This window comes from Aythya marila (assembly GCF_965140915.1).
Source record: "Aythya marila genome assembly, chromosome: 15".
In the NCBI taxonomy this organism is placed as follows: Eukaryota; Metazoa; Chordata; class Aves; order Anseriformes; family Anatidae; genus Aythya; species Aythya marila.
The window spans coordinates 16,634,147-16,651,053 of record NC_139056.1 but is presented as its reverse complement, the minus strand read 5'-3'; the positions used below and the strand labels follow the sequence as shown (position 1 = coordinate 16,651,053).

General features: G+C 51.6%; 1 protein-coding gene across 3 annotated transcripts; it reads right to left on the bottom strand.

The window, feature by feature from the left end:
* Window positions 1-222: 222 nt before the first annotated feature.
* SLC5A11 (solute carrier family 5 member 11) lies at window positions 223-14,169 on the bottom strand. 3 transcript variants are annotated; one of them, XR_014318572.1, is made up of 17 exons: window positions 14,088-14,169; window positions 11,513-11,688; window positions 10,696-10,767; window positions 9,896-10,000; window positions 9,529-9,588; window positions 9,142-9,246; window positions 7,719-7,824; window positions 6,791-6,871; window positions 6,174-6,379; window positions 5,577-5,712; window positions 5,375-5,482; window positions 4,836-4,986; window positions 4,174-4,342; window positions 3,230-3,445; window positions 1,849-2,011; window positions 1,365-1,479; window positions 620-743 (listed from the first exon to the last, which is right to left on the bottom strand). XR_014318572.1 is itself a non-coding variant. In XM_082772893.1 (16 exons), exons 2-16 carry the CDS (start codon window positions 11,642-11,644, stop codon window positions 526-528), a joined length of 2,028 nt encoding a protein of 675 aa, XP_082629019.1. In that variant the 5' UTR covers window positions 11,645-11,688; window positions 14,088-14,169; the 3' UTR covers window positions 223-525. The 3 variants fall into 3 exon arrangements, 2 of the variants coding, with proteins under 2 accessions (XP_082629019.1, XP_082629020.1); XM_082772893.1 differs by lacking the exon at window positions 1,365-1,479 and having other exon boundaries at window positions 223-743; XM_082772894.1 differs by lacking the exons at window positions 620-743; window positions 1,365-1,479; window positions 1,849-2,011 and adding an exon at window positions 2,029-2,903.
* Between the last annotated feature and the right edge of the window lie 2,738 nt (window positions 14,170-16,907).

The window sequence follows — 16,907 nt, the reverse complement described above, 5'->3', positions numbered from 1 at the left end:
TCGCGCCCAGCCCCTCCCGGCAGCCGCCGCTCAGCGCCCGGCCGTGTCCGTGCCCCCCCGTGGGCGCCCCCTCGGGGCCGGGAGCGAGGCCCGGGGGTGGGGGGGGGGGTTGCGGACGATGCGACCCCCCCCGAGCTGCGGGCAGAGGGCGCCGAGGGCAAAGCGCGTGCGGCGAAGGCGATCGCGGATGCGTAAAGAGGAGCAGAATCCAGATTTCCCGAATTCTAGGTAGTGCTTTACCACACAGAGCGTCATTAAATACTTGAAAGAACCAAAGCTCCCGCCCAGCTGCCTGCCGGAGCTCTTCGGGCTCATCAGGGGTCCAGTTCGGGTCTGGCTGGGATGGTGCCGAGTGCTCAGCACCTTCCAGCTCCTTGCGAGAAATAAGCTGTTAGGGAGGAGGGGTCTGTCTTCTTAAATAAGATTTAGAAAGCGTTATGAATTACATTAACCCTCTGCTAATTATTATCATTATTTACACCAGTTAAAATTAGTTGATCTCATCTGGAATCAAATGGCTGACTGCTATGCGAAGTAGGCCCAGAGGAAGATCCCAGCACACACAGTTATTAGCAAGTTGACGTTCAGGACATGTTTCACCAGCGGTTTCTCCTCCAAGGAAGCCATGGGAAGCTCGGGTTTAGTCGGCGCCGCGTTCTCAGAGTTTTCCGGTCTGCGCTCCATCCCGCAGAGCCACAGAAAGGTCTTCATCAGCTTCGAGTTCCTTTTGGTGTCAGTCGTGCCTACAAAGCCAGTAAATAGCGAGGTATAAATCTCACTTACAAACCAAATCCCAGGGATGTATCAGTATGGTGCTGTACAAAGGGTGTGATGCAAAAATGCATCCTCACTCTTTAACTGAGTACACTGGCTACACTGAAGTGTGGGAAACCCTTCAAGGAACATCTGTTTGGGGCTGCAGGATCAATTTCATTCTTCCCTGGAGGTCTGAGCTCAAGTTCTGCTGCTCCCAGCATTCTAGGAAACCGTAACAGGAGAGCACACCTGAAAGCTCGGCTGTAACTGCTTGGTGCCCATCAGCTTCCTCCTGCACGTGCATGCTCTAGTCCGTTTAGGGTTACTCCACATTACACGTGTGCAAAATGATTTCTCCCAGCTTTGTTGTCGATTAGGACATACGTGACAAAATGCCAGGAAGACTGTGCTCATACACAACAAAAGTGAGATTTCCCAGCATTTAACTTACTCATTAACTAATTGATCTTTTCAATAGCTTTTTATAGATCAGAGGAATACTCAGCAAAAGCTGCAGAGCTGCACAAACAGTGTCCCAAGCCTGGCAATAACAAGTGATGATAATCATTGCTGGAAAGTGCAGAATGAGTTGCTATGCATGTTTATACCTAATACCGACAAGTACAAGTTTTAAAAAATGTAAATCCTCCTTCACTGATCTGTCAAGAACTCCGCCCAGGGCTCTGGGTTCTCCCTGCTGCTAGAGTCGATCAGAAAACATCACTGAAAAACAGAAATGGAATTTCATGAAAATAATTGTGGTTTTCCTCCACCCTCCCCTTTTTCAATCAGTTCTCCTTGCAGCAGGTGCAAATAGCGCTAATCCTTAGTGCAGGACAGTGGGCAGGGCTTCCTGTATCCCATCCAGCTCCTTCTTGATTTCAAGCATATGTAATGCCATCAAGAGATGGAAAAGAAACTAAAACTAAACATTTGCTCAGGTAAAACTGTCAGGTAAAAACCTTTTAGCATACCCTGAAGATACAAAAATCCAAAGGAAGTAGGTTTAACTTTTCTTGTCTTCAGAGCCTTTACATAACGCGTAAGGTTGTTAATTGTGGATATTACTGAATATGGTGTTGGAGCACTTACATTTATTATCATTTGAACTATTTTCAGAGGCAATGCTTATATCAATCTGGAGAGTGGGACGCTCAGCTTCACACACTCCTTTTGCAGCATCAGGAGAAGTGCTGACTGCTAGGTCTTTCTTGACTGGTAGATCCCCGCGTGTGAACCAGGTAAGCCGACTTATCTGATGGCATGAAGAGTGGTGTTAAAGAAAACTGCTTTCATGGTTGTTTAAAGGACTACCTTAGCAGTACAGCAGCCTGGAGAGAGAATACTTTAAGGGGTCAAAATCTGTTCTCCTGCTCTGCTGGAGCAGGTGAACATCTAAGCGCTCAGCTGCTAACGACAGAAGCGATGGCTACCATTGGCATGCTGGTTTTAGTTTTTTCTGGAACGTGATAGCTCTCTGACGGATCACATTCTTCACTTTCTGTTACTGAACAGGAGACATTTCTGCATGGGACTGTCACTGGATGCAGACTGAGAGCAGGCCAGCGAAGGGAGCAAAAGAATGGAAACTGCAGCCAGTGAGAAACGATTCAAAGAACTGGGGTTGTTTAGAGAAGCCAAGACAGGTGGGAGACACGATAATTTTCTTCAAATATGTAAAAGATTCATTAAAGAGGAATTTTCTCAGTATCAATGACAGGGCAGACAGGAAAGGATGAGCACAACGTGAAGCTAGAAAGATTCAGGTTGGAGATGAGGAAAAACTGCTACTGAGAAAGGCAGGTAAGCTCTCGGAACTGATCAGGCACCTCCTTGGGCATTTTCCCTCTCTGGAGACTTTGAGAGTAAGTTTGCCAGGGGTTTTTCAGAAATGTAGCGGGTTAGTTCTGTCTTGAAGCAAGAGGATGTATTGGCTGTATGATTTCTGAAGGTCCCTTCTAGTCCTCTTTTCTGCTATTTATGTTTTTCTGTAGCCTCAGTGTATCTATTAAAAATAGTCAAACTGGCACAAACCTGTTCCAGAGGAAGTGTGCTCTCTGCCCTTGATTTCTCTTTTCTGCGAGTAAAAATGGTTCCTCACTAAATTAGTAAGAGAGTTGATAAAGATGACCCAGAAGCTGGAATTTCTTGGAAAATAGAGGGAAAAAGCTAATTTGTCATGGATTAAACACACGTTTGAATTTAAGAACAGCTCTTTAACACCTACTGTTGACCAGTTTCCAGGATGGGACTCTGGATTTACGGGACCAAAACCTTAAATGGCAAGGCAGCAGAGTGCTGGAGCAAAGGAGGGGTTGCTGTTACAAGTTATTGCGAGTGTTTTCACAGACACAGAATGAATGGAAACTTCCATTTCCATGTTATTTATCTCCATCTTATTCCCATGGAAGTAACTTGGGGCATCCTGGAAACCGTTTAAGAATAATGAAAGAAATCTGAGGGGTTGACGCACCATTTCTTCCGAGGGGGGTTCTGTGAGCATGCTCACGACCAGCACGGTGAGCGTGGAGATGGCAGCCAGGACCATGGAGAAGTAGAGGTAGTGCATGTACCTCACCACGCCCGGCCTGAGGTCCTGCTCCCCGCACTGGGGCTCCGGGTAGACGAAGTCCAGCACCAGTCGGATGATGCCCAGCAGCAACCCGATCACCAGGCCCCAGAACGCGCCCTAGGAAATGAGGGATATCCTTTACTGGAGCAGGAAGCATGAATCCACCCAGGACCCAGGGCTATACCCGTGTTTGCAGGCTATAAGCTGGCCAGGCTTTCTCCTTGCAGGTTTTTTGGCAGGCTTCCCTCGCCTCCCTTTTCTGCTCCTGCTGTTCATCTAGGTGTGCCGGTGCTGGTACAGTAGCCTGGAGCCCCTGCTGCATGGGGACGAGTGGGTCGTGCATTTTGGTAGTGAGGGGAGGTGTAATGTCTTATGCTGAAATACTCTGAAGGGAAATATTCATCATCCAAACATCCTAATGGTTGCCTTAACTGTGGGTGCTTACAACTGTTCTCCACCTAAGCAAAAGCCAGTTTGGGAAGGCTTTGCCCTGTACCCAGCACCAGTCTTTGCAGAGGAGCTGGAGGCTTTGGATTCCCGCTGCCATTCGGCTCCTTAAGTCCCCAGGCTCCTGATGCAGATCATAGGAGTGCATCTAGTAAATGGCTAGTGAGGCCCTAACACCCTGCAACCAAGTGCCACAGTCATCACACTACTTCTGAAATGCCAGTGGAGCCTTTGAAAACCAGCAGGAATTACTGCCCCAGGCTGATGGCTCTGCAGAGGTCTGGGTGCCTTCCTTCTGCTAAGCACTAGAGGAGGAGGCAGGACTGCAGCCTGGGGCTGTGCTCTGAGCCTCTGTCTGGCCACAGAGGCGACTGCACTGAGCACAGGGGAGTTGTTACCTTTTCATTCGCTCTTTTCCAGAAGCAACCCAGTATGAACACCATTGCCACAGGGGGCTGCAGGTAGGAGCTGATGGACTGGATGTAAATGAAGAGCTGCCCGCCCTGGCCAGCCTGCACCAGTGGGATCCACAGGATGGAGATCACAATGAGCAGCAGCACAAAGACCCTGTGCAAGAAGATGTCATTGTTGGTAGCCCAGCTTGCTCTTTTCCACTTGCTCAGCTTGCTAGGCTCCTGCTGAGATCTGCAACCACCAGGCCTGTGCTGTAGCCCCCCAGCACCCCTGTGCAGAATGGGGCTCTCAGCCTGTCCTCAGCTGTAGTGGATCCCTTGCACCCACCCTGCCCAGACTTCCCCAGACACCCTCTCCAGCTGCTTCATCTATGTCTCTGCATGTCTTTGTGCTCTGGCATCTTGGGTTTGCTCCTGTAGTTTGGTTTGACCTGAGCAAGCTCCTTCCCCCCAACATCTAACAATGCAGAGTAGCTGTAATGAAAAGTGGTCTGAAATACATGGGTCGTATTCTTTGGTTTTTTTTTGTTTTTTTTTTTTTTTTTCCCAGTTTGAAGTGGAGAAATTGATAGATACTAAATCTCCAGAGGGGCAGCAGGGTTGTGTCAAAAGGTCTCTCGAAGGCTCAGAACATTCATGCCCCGTACCTGCCAACGATCATGAGTTCCCACTCGGAACAACGAGGCCGGAATTGTTTCCAGAGGTCCATGGTGAAAATGGTGCTGGCACTATTGAAGATGGAAGTCAAGGAGGACATAAGCGCTGCTATCATCACTGACATCATCAGGCCCCGGAGTCCTGGAAACAGAAGCGTGGCCTCCCTGAGGACTCCCAAATAACCTCAGCTGCAGGATGACCTTGAATTCTTTGAACTACAACAGACTTTTAAAAATATTTTTAGCCCCAACTTTAAAATGGCTAGCGGCAGGGAGGGTTTAGCAGTTGATTCTCATTGTTAAACATCTATTTATCTTTTACCTGAATTTGTAAGAATTAGACCTCTAAACACCGGACTATCACCCATCTCTCTTGTTGCACACTGTCCCTTCCTGCTGTTTCATCAAGCCCAATGTAACCCCCACTGAAATTACAGTCGCAGGGCATCTTCCTCTCTGCACTTTTCTCATAGACGCCTTTCGGCTGGTGCCCAGCCCGCTGGTGCCAGCACAGCTGCCGGGTTCCTCACCTACAGGCAGAAGTTCTATGACCAGCTTAGGGTAAGCGATATCAGAACAGCCAGATGGGTTGCCACAGATTTTTCGACAAATTTCCGGGTCTGCGCAAGCCACCAGATCTGAAATAAGCAAAGGGGAGTGAGAAGCAGCTCCACAGAGCAGTCACCGTCATCAGTGACGGCAGAGGGAGCAGATCTCTCCTGCAGCACTTACCTGGGAAGAGAACCCGGCTGATCATGCCCGGCATTACCATCATAAAGAGGGGCAAAATTTTCAAGTAGGAGGTCATCAGGGAGCCTCCCTTGGCGTGAGAGAGGTTTTTAGCAGCAAGGGACCTCTGAACGATGACCTAAAAATTAAGAAATGCGTTTGGTCTGCTGCTCAGCAGCACTCCTCTCAGGGTAGGACAGAGCCAGAAATGAGCAAAACGAGTTAGAAGAATGGTGCAGAAATGTCAGAAGGTTGCCCAGGGCTTCACTCCTGCTGGCCCTGATGTTGTCACTCGGGGTGACTGTGGTCAGACCCCTGCAAGGCTGAGCGAAGTAAAAGGCTGAAGTTCAAAAAAACCTTTACAGACTGAGATTAACACCCTCCACACACACATTTCCCTCCTTTTTACATTAAAGGTATTCACAAAGCTTAGTTGTTCATGTCCAGTTTTGCAGATTGAGGATTGAGAGCATCAGCTTTTACTGCATTCCCGTAAGAAATAAACAGCCCAGGCTATGCTGCAAACCTTAGGTTTGTCATCAGATTTAAACAACTGAGAACATGTTCATGAAACCAGCCAAAAGAATAGCAGTAACCCACCTGATCTGTACACCAGTACCAGAGGGACGGGATGGTCATTCCCACCAAAACCCCCGGCCAGGGAAGGTCGGAGTTAACAGGGTCCCGGAAAATGTGAAAAGCATCTTCCCTTGGCAAGCCGCAGCTGCTGTTTTCCTTGCGGATGCTGGGAATGGCATCAAAGTATTTTGTCTGCAAGCCTCCAAGACCGCCAACTTCAACAAAACCTAAAACAGGACACAAGAAGCAGTTATCATCTTCCGTGCTCCGTACTCTACAGTTTGCTGAGGGTGATCCTCCACAGGTATTCTTTAAAGTCAGAAGCCAGTGACTTTAACACTGGGCTGGGGACAGCATCACGCTGTAAACCTCCTGGCTAGAGAAGATGCTTGCTCATCTCTTACACTACCTCAGAATATTTTTCTTTAGGTATTTTTCATGGAGTACTTGTGCATTTCTACCACATAAAGAACTACTGTAAGATCATTTGGCTAAGTTTATATTTCAGCAGGAAAATACATAGAAAGCACTTCTCAGAACATCAATTAAGAAATCAGCTGTAATGACCCAGCGTGTCTGTGCCATGCGTTAAAGATTCTGCCGCAGTTTCAGCAACACGACCCCAGGACAACACTCACTGAAGACCATGAGAGTCACGGCGCCGATCAGCATGATGAGGGTTTGCAGCGCGTCTGTGTATATCACCGCGGCCAGGCCACCTGAGAGAAGAGAGGAGCAGCGAGCGGTGGGAAACGGGGGCTGCTCTGGGCCGGAGCCCTCTCACCTCGGCAGCGTTTTGGGAGCAGGGCAACCCCAGAGCCCTGCCGGGTGCACTGTCACCAGCTGCCGGGTGCTTTGCCCAAGGCAGGCAAGTCAGCCTTTCCCCTGCACGGCACTTTGGCTGAAACTTCTCATGTTTTGAATCGTGATGAATCACCATTTTGGCACTAAAAAGCCAAAGTCCAGTGTAAGTGCTTCTACGGGAACTAGGTGGAAAAGCTCCAAGACAAAGCCCAAGCTGAATAAGGAGGAGAAAAAAGCAGGCGTGGGGGGGGGATCGTTACGAGCAACGTCACAGGATGAGCAGTGAGAAAGGAGCAACCTTTATTTGTTTGGGATTTGCTGCTTCGTGCATGGCTTTGTTCCATTTGGCCACTCTTAAGCCCCAGAAGGGCACCCGAGACTGACAATGTTTTCCGCATTACACAGCTCGCTGTTATGTTAGGCCCTCATACCTCCAAAAAGCCCAGAGGAAAAACCATACAGGGCAAATGCCATGAGCATAACTTCCCCGTAAGGAGAACCTGGTGTACATCCATGTCTGGCATGGCCTTGCAAGGGGTGTTCATTTACCCTGACCTCATAATTCTCTTTTAACAGGTGAGTTACCGATTGCTAGCTTTGCAGCTCCCCATGCTCATGGCAAAACCAGACAGCATGGAAGTGCAGGACTCCTACCATAAGCGCGAAGATGCTTTGTGCAGTGCATGAACGCACTCAGCTCACTAAGCAGGACCCGTGGTGCTGTGAAACGTCAGCATTGGGATCTGAAACTCAGCCCCGTACCTGCAACAGTGTAGACAGCGGTGATTGCCAGCAGGCCCACAACAGCAATGTAGAGGTCCCAGTGCAAGGCCTGCTGAATGAAGAGGGCCCCAGCGTACATATCAACCTAGGGAACAAAGCGGTCAGTGCAGCTGCTGGAGGTGATACCGAGCCCCTCTAGGCTGGCCGAGCCAGGGAGTGGGAGCACTCAGCCAGCTCAGCTGCATCTTTCCCCTTCTCTGCACATCCCTCTGCAGCCCCAGCTCCTGTGCATGGGACCAAGCTCAAATGTTAAGATCAGTTTAGGATCGCTGTTTGTTGTGGGGGGATGCAGTGTGAGCTACCCCAGGAGGAGCCTGCACAGCTCCTGCGTGCAGGTGCCCGGGTGGGCTGAGCTGACCCCTTCCTGCTGCGGAGGAGGCAGCGAGGGGGCTGGGGAGAGCCATGGGGGCAGGAACCGAAACCCCCAGGTGCTGTGCTCCCCGGTGTCTGCTGCCAGTCCCAGTGCCCTGGGCTGTGCAGTGACTTCCTCGTTGCTGGCAGGGCCCAGCCCGTGGGTGAGGGCAGTGTCCTTGGGGTGCGGTGGCCCAGCAGCCACCTTGCTCAGCAGCTACATGGAAACGCTGCCTTTTAGGATGGGCAAACCGCAAACCATAGAGTGAGAGATGTATAAAAGCATCTGAACAATCCCTTTTCTCTGTCAGGCATCATATCAGCAGAGAGGTGCACCGAAGGGGCAGATTTTTCTAAGGGAGCACCGGAGCCTGGCCCCTGGGTGCCCACAGGAACCCCTCAATGCATCGACCCCAGGGCTGCAGGCAGCGTGTGCCAGACAGCTCGGCCACCCAGACCCTGCCTGCATGGGAAAAACACCCAGAGGGACTCTGCTTCTCTGCTTTCACCAGTTCACGCACTGCTGCCCTGTTAATAAACAGCCTGCAGGGTGTTGCGCAAGGGTTGGTTCAGTTATTCATTCAAGGCACTGCATCAAACAGGAGCAATAAGGCACTGAACTCTTTTCACCTGAATGCATACCGACTCCTACACTTATTCATCCTGCACAGAGCGGTGTTTGGTGTCTGAGCAGGAAATGAACGTGCAAAGGGAAACTGGGCAAGCAAGCCAGACGTACAAAATCTAACAACAAGTGCGTCCATCAGGTTAACTTTTCAATGGATTACTGCTCAGGACATTGACATGTAGTTTCCCCCTTACTGTAGCAAGCATTCAAATCCCTCCCAGAAAAAAAAAAAAAAATATATATATATATATTCTTTTTGTGTAGCTTCTTGAAACAACTATAGACCCCCTGAGGTATTTTGAAAACACTCCCTTTTCTAATACTACAGGGAAGGGGCAGTCATGGCCTCTCTCGGTCCTGCTGATCAGCACACATTTCCGAAGTAAGTTGAGCTCAGCCTCCTTTCATTTTTTTCCTACTTACCGATATTTTGGTGAAGATGTAGATGAACAAGTAGAGAATCGCCAGGAACACCTGAATTCTTTTGCCTCCAAAGCGCTTCTGCAGGTACTCTGGCATGGTAGTGACCTGTGCGGGAGAAACACGGAGTGAGATACGGGAGCCCCCAGCTCCGTGGGAGATGTCAGCTCTCCCTTACTGCCGGCAGCCTGAGCACTGTGCCCAGGCAGCAGCTCCTGCCCGGCCCTTGGCCCATCACACACCGGGTCCCAGGGGCATCGGGTGCTCTGCAGCTGCCTCGCTGCTGTCAGGAGCAACGCAGCTGCAGCAGGGAATGGCCAAGCCCAGGAGCCAAGCAGGTGGTGCGAATCCCCCAAAGTCATTGATGGACACAACTTCCCGTTTACTTACTCCTGCCGCTATGTAAATTGGAAGGAAGAGCCAGGCCAGCACCAAAACACAAAACATCCCCTGCAAAACAAATGGAAAGGAAGTTCAAGGATGCTGGTCAAGGCTGTGATCAAGTGGGGGGAGCGCGCACACCCAGGGGAATTGGGGACTTCTCACGGGCCTCAGGCCACCAGCAGCTGGAGGTGACTCTGAGCTCCTGCAGCGGGACTCTGAGGCTTGGGAGCTGCTCTGCCCTTGTGTGACAGTTCCTTGGGGCTCAGGCCTTCAGGGGACCTGCCCTTATAGCACAGAGGCATCTGGAGGGCTGCTGTGCCATGATGTGCTGTGCCATGCTGTGCCATGAAGTACCGTGCCGTGCCATACTCACATTCCACTCGTAGGCTGTCGCAGCAATTCCTGAGGCAGCTCCTGACCCAGCCAGGCCGATGAAGTGCCCGCTGCCAACGTTGCTAGCAAACAGGGATGCGCCCACCTGGGGACAGAGGCAGGAGGTCAGGCGCGGTGCCCTCGGCTGGGCCTGGTGGTGCACAGGGAGGGAGTGGGGCAGCTCCGTGTCGCAGCGCACAGGCTGGGCGGTGATGCCATTCCTGCACACCCTGCTGCGGGATGTGAATCCTTTTCACCCTCTGCCTCCTTTGTTTGCCTACGTGCTCAGTGGCCCTGGCACCTTTCTCCAGCTCTTTTCACCACTTGGGGGCAAATTTAGGGGCATCCTGCTTCCAAACGGGTGCCCAGTCTCATGCAGGATCAGGGCAGAAGGCGGAGGGCACACCAGGAATGTCGGGCTCCCAGGTCCCTGTATTAGCACCTACTGACTCAGCAGCCCAGCCCAAATGAAGCTCCCCACCTAGCAGAGAGCAACACAGAGCTGCAGCCACAACAGGGACCACCCCGTTACTGCCAGAGGTCTCCAGACAAGCCCTGAGGAAGCAGACGGGCTTGGCCAGCCGGGGGTGGCTGCCGTGGGTGCCCAGGGCTGGGGCGGGTGCCCTGCAGCAGCTCCCCTTCCTTGAACATGGAAAAACAACAGAATTGCAACTGGGTCTTTGCAAACCATGGGAGTTACCTTTTTCTTTCTGCGTGGAGAAATACATTCTGCTTGGACAAAATTGCTTTTTAGTCTCACTGTAACTTAGGGGCAGGCAGTATGATGACAAAGGTACTTACAGGCCACCAAACCATCTGTCCCCCAGCTAGGAAGTAGCCTTTCACGGTGCTGCGCTGCGTCTTCCACATGGACTGGGAAAGCAGAAAAGCAGAACAAAGGCTCAGCATTCACTGCTGCTCAGAACAGCACCGAGCACGTGGCCGGTTCCCTGGTGGGAGAGTGTCCTGTCATCACTCCAGATCCACAAGGAAGCCAAAAATTTTGGACAAGAGCTGCGGACATCCTTAGTTATCAGGCTCAGCCAGGAGAAATGCGAGGCACTGCATGCATTGCTCACCGACTCTTGTTCTTCAGAGATTTCAGAGGTTTTCATGTGGTATCACGAGTTACGCACTGCGTGTGAAGGCAGCAACCATTCATCTCTGCCTTGTGACAGGCAGATTGTGCTTCTGCTATTATAAAAGTCATGCCAGAAGGATGCCTTAATTGCATATAAATATTATTTTTAATTTAAGGGATCTGCTGTCAGAACCTCGCTGCTGACAAGCACAGATGATTTATAGGACAGCAATTCCTTCCCAGATAAACAAAACGTTGTTAGTAGTAATACTCGGTACTTACACAACCTCTTCCTTACAAGTGTTCTCACAACCTTTGCAAACACTGGAGCTGAAGAGCTCTCCTGCAGCGCAGGGAGGGCACTTCCTCAGGCTGAAGTGAGGGTAAGGACCTGTAAACTGCATCCTTCTACTCATGCAGTTGAATTCAGTGAAGTGTGGCTTGATTCAAGCCAAACTAGAATAATTTGAGGCCCAAACAGCCACATTTTTCAGTATAACAGGGCACATACAAAAACTGTTAACGGTGTCTGCTTACCCAGAGCCCAACAGCCAGGACAAACACAAAGTACAGCACGAGGACCGCGATGTCTATGGAGTCCAGCGTCTTCTGGGGGAACACATCCCACTGGGGAGTCACAGACGCTGGGGTGCTGCTGGTGGTCTCCATGGCTTCTGGTGCGGGCGGGCACGTCTTTGTCCTGATGCATATATCTGTCAAAAAAAGGGTCGGGTGGTTAGGGGCAGGTGCAGGGTGGGGGCAGCACCGGGGGGGTGCTGGCTGCTTCCTGGGGTGGTCAGCGCTGGCCGGGCTGTGGGGGTTGTGGGGCTGCTGGTGCCGGAGCTGTGGAGGTGGCTCCTGTGCCTGGTGCTCGTCCCCACTCACTGATCCCTCTGGTCTGTGATGTGCCAGATGCTGCCAGGGTCAGGGCTCTTGGCGTGGCTGAGTTTTTACCCAGCAGAGAAATGGGCGCATTACAGAGAAGTCACTAGCTGAACAGAAAAAATCCAGGCAAGGAGGCTCATTGGGAACCAGTGTCGTTCCTCTTCCTTTCCTCCTCCTCCTCCTCCCATCCAGGCTCTATCTTGCTATGAAAGCAGAACAGGAGGCGAATGGCAGCACCAGCAGTGGCGCAGAAAGTGAGCCTCTGGCTTTGGTGGTCATGCAGGATCCCTGTGGCCCAGCACCCTGCCCTGCTCACCCTCCCCTGAGGATATACAGGATTTGCTTCCTCTTACCCTGCTGAGACGAGGAGATATCCCCTGGGCAGGGCAGACCCTGCACCCCTGCGGCACCGTCACCACCAGGACACCGGGCGCCTGCTCGTCCTCCTCCTCCCCATGCCTGCAGAGCTGCCCAGCTCCTTTGGCCACTCTTGCACTCGTAAGGTGACACTTCCAAGCTCCCCCCACCAAAAAGCTGGAAAAGGTGGGGCAAAGGGAGGCGGTGTGCCCTGCCCTGACGGCCACGCAGAGGGAGCAGTGTGGGTGCTGTGCTGCGGTGCTGCTGGGGCAGGCGAGAGGGGCGGCCGGACAAGTTCTGCCCCCGAGCGCAGCGCTCGGCGAGCACGGACAGAGGCATCCGCCCCATCCCTTGGTCCTGGGTTTCACAACCTCCTCTGGCCTCACCTCTTTGTGAGCATGCAATCGCTGCTTTGAGCAGCAGCCGAGAGCTGCCCTTAACTCACCCATCGCCTGAAGAGCCGGCTGGATGCAGCCAGCTGCTCCTGGCATCGTGGCACTGCCGTGTGCTCCCTGCCCAGGTGTGTGAAGGGAACGGATACACAAAAGCTCACCCGGTGTCCCTACGCACTGAGGCAATGTTGCCAGTGCACCGGTGATGGAGCTGCAGTAATTTCACAGCTGGGCAGCACTGAAAAGCTCAGGCTCTGCCCTGTGCCACTGCAAACTCGTCCCCAGCACAGTCTGTATGGATGCGGACCTTGGGGCTCATGCATTTATGGCAGTAAGGGATGAAGCATTTTTGGGATGGCAGGCGAGGCCCTGCAGTCCCATCACCACAGCCGGCAGGTTATATCCTGAGACATCAGCATCCTACAGCTCACGTGCCAAAGGCAGTCCAGAGCCGTGCTGTGGTCGGCTGAGAGCAGTGCCAGTGCTGGGCTGAGAGCAGGACCCCGCAGAGCCCTTCCTGTGCCCTGCAAAGCACCCGGGTCCCACTGAACCCCTTGGGGCAGTGGCCTTGCAGGGAGGCAGAGCTTAGCCTATCAGACGGTCAGTGGTGCCCTACATCTTTAAGAGGCAAGGTATTTTGGCTTTTGCTGCACTTTCACTGGCATGCTCAACCTCTAACTTGGAAAAGAGAAACACAGTTTGGTGCGCCAGCCTCAGGAAGCTGCTAACCCCCCTAACACCTCCCACTTTCTCTTTTGCAGCTCTGATATTGCCATTTCTTTTCACTTCCCGTAGCAGGGCCAGGTGCTGTAGTGCAGCCAGCACCACGAGCTACCTGCGCTCAGTCTGGCACGGGACAGGGCGCACGGACACCTCTGAGCCTTTTCCTCTGCAAGGTGTGCAGCGCTGGGGCAGAGCCCTGCAGGCATTTGTCATGCCTGTCAATGAGGAAGGGACATGCAGGACATGCTCGGGTGAATTCCCGGCACCAAGGTGTGTCTGTAGGTCCTGTTTAAAGCCATGCAGGGTCCCTGACCCGGCGGTGAGCTGCAGGGCGAATGCAGTGAGCTCAGCCGCTCTGATTTCTAATTCTAACCCTGCCCAGGCCCAGTGGAAATTTTGCCTGTTTTGTGCATTCAGGTCACAGCTCGGTCTCCCTCGGTTCCTGGCACAAGCGGCAGCGCTTTCCCCGCCAGAGATTGTGAGGAAGGAACATCCGTGGCATAGAAATGCAGCCGCTGAAGCCAGCCTTTATCAATGGTCCCAGGGAGACGCAGCCCACGTGGGTGTCGAGGCACCGTCTGGACTCTATCACTCTAAATGCCGCTGTAACAGGATTTTTTAAACCTTTTCCAAGCTCTATCCACCTTCTAAAGACACCACCGCTCGTCGGGAAGAGAGTCAGCCCCGAAGCCGCCCCAAAGCCGCCCAGCACCCAGAGCTCCCCGGCACGAGGCAGAAGCCGAACGGGAACTTACTGCGCTCAGCTGGGTCTCATTCTGTTCCCTCGCGCTAGGCACCACCAAGCCTCTGCCAACTGACAGGCAGCTTAAATATTGCCAGAGAATCGGGATTTGCCAGCAGAGCTGTTAGCAGTGTCACAAGGAATGAGGAGGAATATTTATAGTCAAAGTTAAACTAATTGCCCGAAGTTACTCTTTCGGTCTCTCGCGGCTCTGGCAAGAAGTGCCTTATTTCCACTATCAGGGCTCACGGGTCAAATTCCAGAGTGCCATCCCCTGAAGCAATCTGCGGCTAAGGAAGGGACACGTAACAATAAGAAAGTCAGTGCTGGTGTCCTCGCAGGCTGACATCCCAAGACACAGGAGGGAGCCCGCAGCTAGTCCTGGGTCTAAGTTAAACAATAATAAACTCGAGCACCCCAAAGCTGGGGGAACCAGAAGCAAAGTAGGGAAAGCGTGTCTGTAAGAGTGTCTATATTTTAGCTCATTGTTTCCCTCTCAGCTCACACGCTGATGGACATAATAACTAAAGGGCTTTGAAACCTGTGACTGGAGATGCTTGAATTTGGTCTGCTAGAATGTGGAAACTCCAGATTTTCCTGAACTGTGCTACAACAACGCAGATCCTCAGAGGCTTCAAGCTGAGCATCCAGGTGCCTTGCGCTACCTCCAGCCCATGCAACTTTTTTATGACTTCCAGCTCTTCCACTCTGAAGCTGAGACTTCTGTTTGTCTTTATGGCAGCTCTCACTGCCCCTGGAAAAAAAAATCACAACTCACAGCAAAAAAAAAATCACGACTCCCAGCACTTCAGGCTGGATGCTTAGAGGAAATGTTCAGCCATGTTCCAGCGTGGCTTGGAGATGTCAGCCTGGAATTATTTTATCCCAGCCAGTCCACCAACAGGAGCTGTGAGCACATCCTCACCACGACTTTCCTAAGCTGCTCGTTCTCTTTTTGATTTATTTTTTTTTTTCCATTTCTTGCAGGAAAGAGTGAAAACCCTTAAATATTCCCAAGCATGAAATGCAACCTGGGATTTCCGTGCTGGCTGTTTCACTGCCTGTGGATGGAGCCAGCCCCACAGAGGAGCCGGGTCCCGGAGCAGGGCAGCTCCAGGAGTTACTGCTCCCTTCCCAAGGCCACGCTCTCCCGTGAGGACAGTGCCACGGTCAAGGCTGACTTCAGTTCTGCTAAGGATGAGCTAGACAAAGCTAAGAGGAGAGCTTCCAGCCACTGCGTTCATTCTGGAGAAAAATGGACCAAGTGTTTGATGTTATCAAGAAGAAACAAGACAACAAGTGCGTGGCTGGATGCAGCCAAGGACCAGGCACAGTGTGGAGGCTGCAGGGCTGCAGTCTCTGGCAGTTCGCAGCCCTGTGTGGGCAGCCAGGAGAGACAAAGGAACACCAGGAGGCTGCGGGCACCTGGCGTGCACATCCCCTAGCTCTGCTCAGAGCCATTTTACAGTTGCTTGTGCCATGGCCTCCAGGGAGGAGCCGCTGCTGGAGCAGGCTGCTGTAAACAAGCTAAACTACAACCAGGAAATCTGATAGGAGACCAGCTATCTATCTGCGGGTAGGGTAAAGGGAGATAAATTGCTGCAGGGACATAAACTTGTCCTCAGCCAAGAATTCCTTTACAGAGGAAAACAATTCGCTGGCTCATAGGCGCCCTAACTACTTTCTTCTGAAGGCTGCAGAAAAAATCCATACTATTTTAAGAATTTGCTGCTCATATTCATCGTGCTAGATTTTATGTGGCTCACAAACTGCTCTCTTCTGAAGTGTGGAGTTGTTTTCCTCAGGCCAGCAAGGTCAGATGCAGCAGCCCTTCTCTTGGAGGTATGGGGACCAACACTGTGGTGAGCAGTCACAGGAGAGCCAAATGCAGAATTCCTCACACCTTCATCTGCACCTGTGGTACCAAGCGATTTTTAACAGACTGTAGATGCACGTGCAGTCAGGAGGCAGAAGGCAGTAGCTTTATTTTGGGAATAGCACATAGGCATTGGGTAGAGACTGAATTGTGAATATACATAGTCCCATTATCAAATAATATAGCTGTATCTCAGAAGTTCTGGTTCTTTGAAAATATTCACATAAAAATACCAAAGGGATCGGAGTTCTAACTATTCTGGAAAGTTACAACATGTAGCAAAATCTATGTACAGCACTTTCATATTTTTAATGACAGTTTCAAAATAAACTCCAGGAATTTAAATGTTTAACATAATTATTAAAAAAAAAAAAAAAATGAAAGCAGTGTGCAACACCCAAACTGGGGAGTGGAGCTGAGTGCGCGTTGCCCTGTCACCACCGTCAGTGGAGAGGAGAGACCGAGACGGGCAGGGCTGGGCTCCGCCGGCACAAGGCTGGAAACTACCTGGCACTTGCAACTGTATGGGCTGAAAACGCTGTGAAAACACTTCACTTTCTACAGCAGGGTTTAAAAAATAATGAAAACGGAAAGTGTGATGGTCGTAAGGTCTCCCATAAATAATGCACCGGTTGGTGGTTCTGCGCTTCAGCACAGGCTGCAGGAAGAGCTCTTGCTCTGGCATCGACGTGCAGAGGCTCACCGAGGCTGCGGCGGGCCGGGAGGTTTGAGCGTGTCGGGTTGGAAAGGCAATGGATGCATTTTGCACGGAGCAATGCCTCACAATATTAACGCACGGTAGTTCTGCTGCCGCAAAGCTCTTGGGGTGCTGCGTTGCCTGGAGGCGCATGCACTGCCCGCAGGGTGCTGTTAGCCCTTTTGTCCTGGCGACAGCTCGCAGGGAATTTAATTAATGTATATAACAATCAGCTGTTGTTGGAAGAGGGGCATGAATGC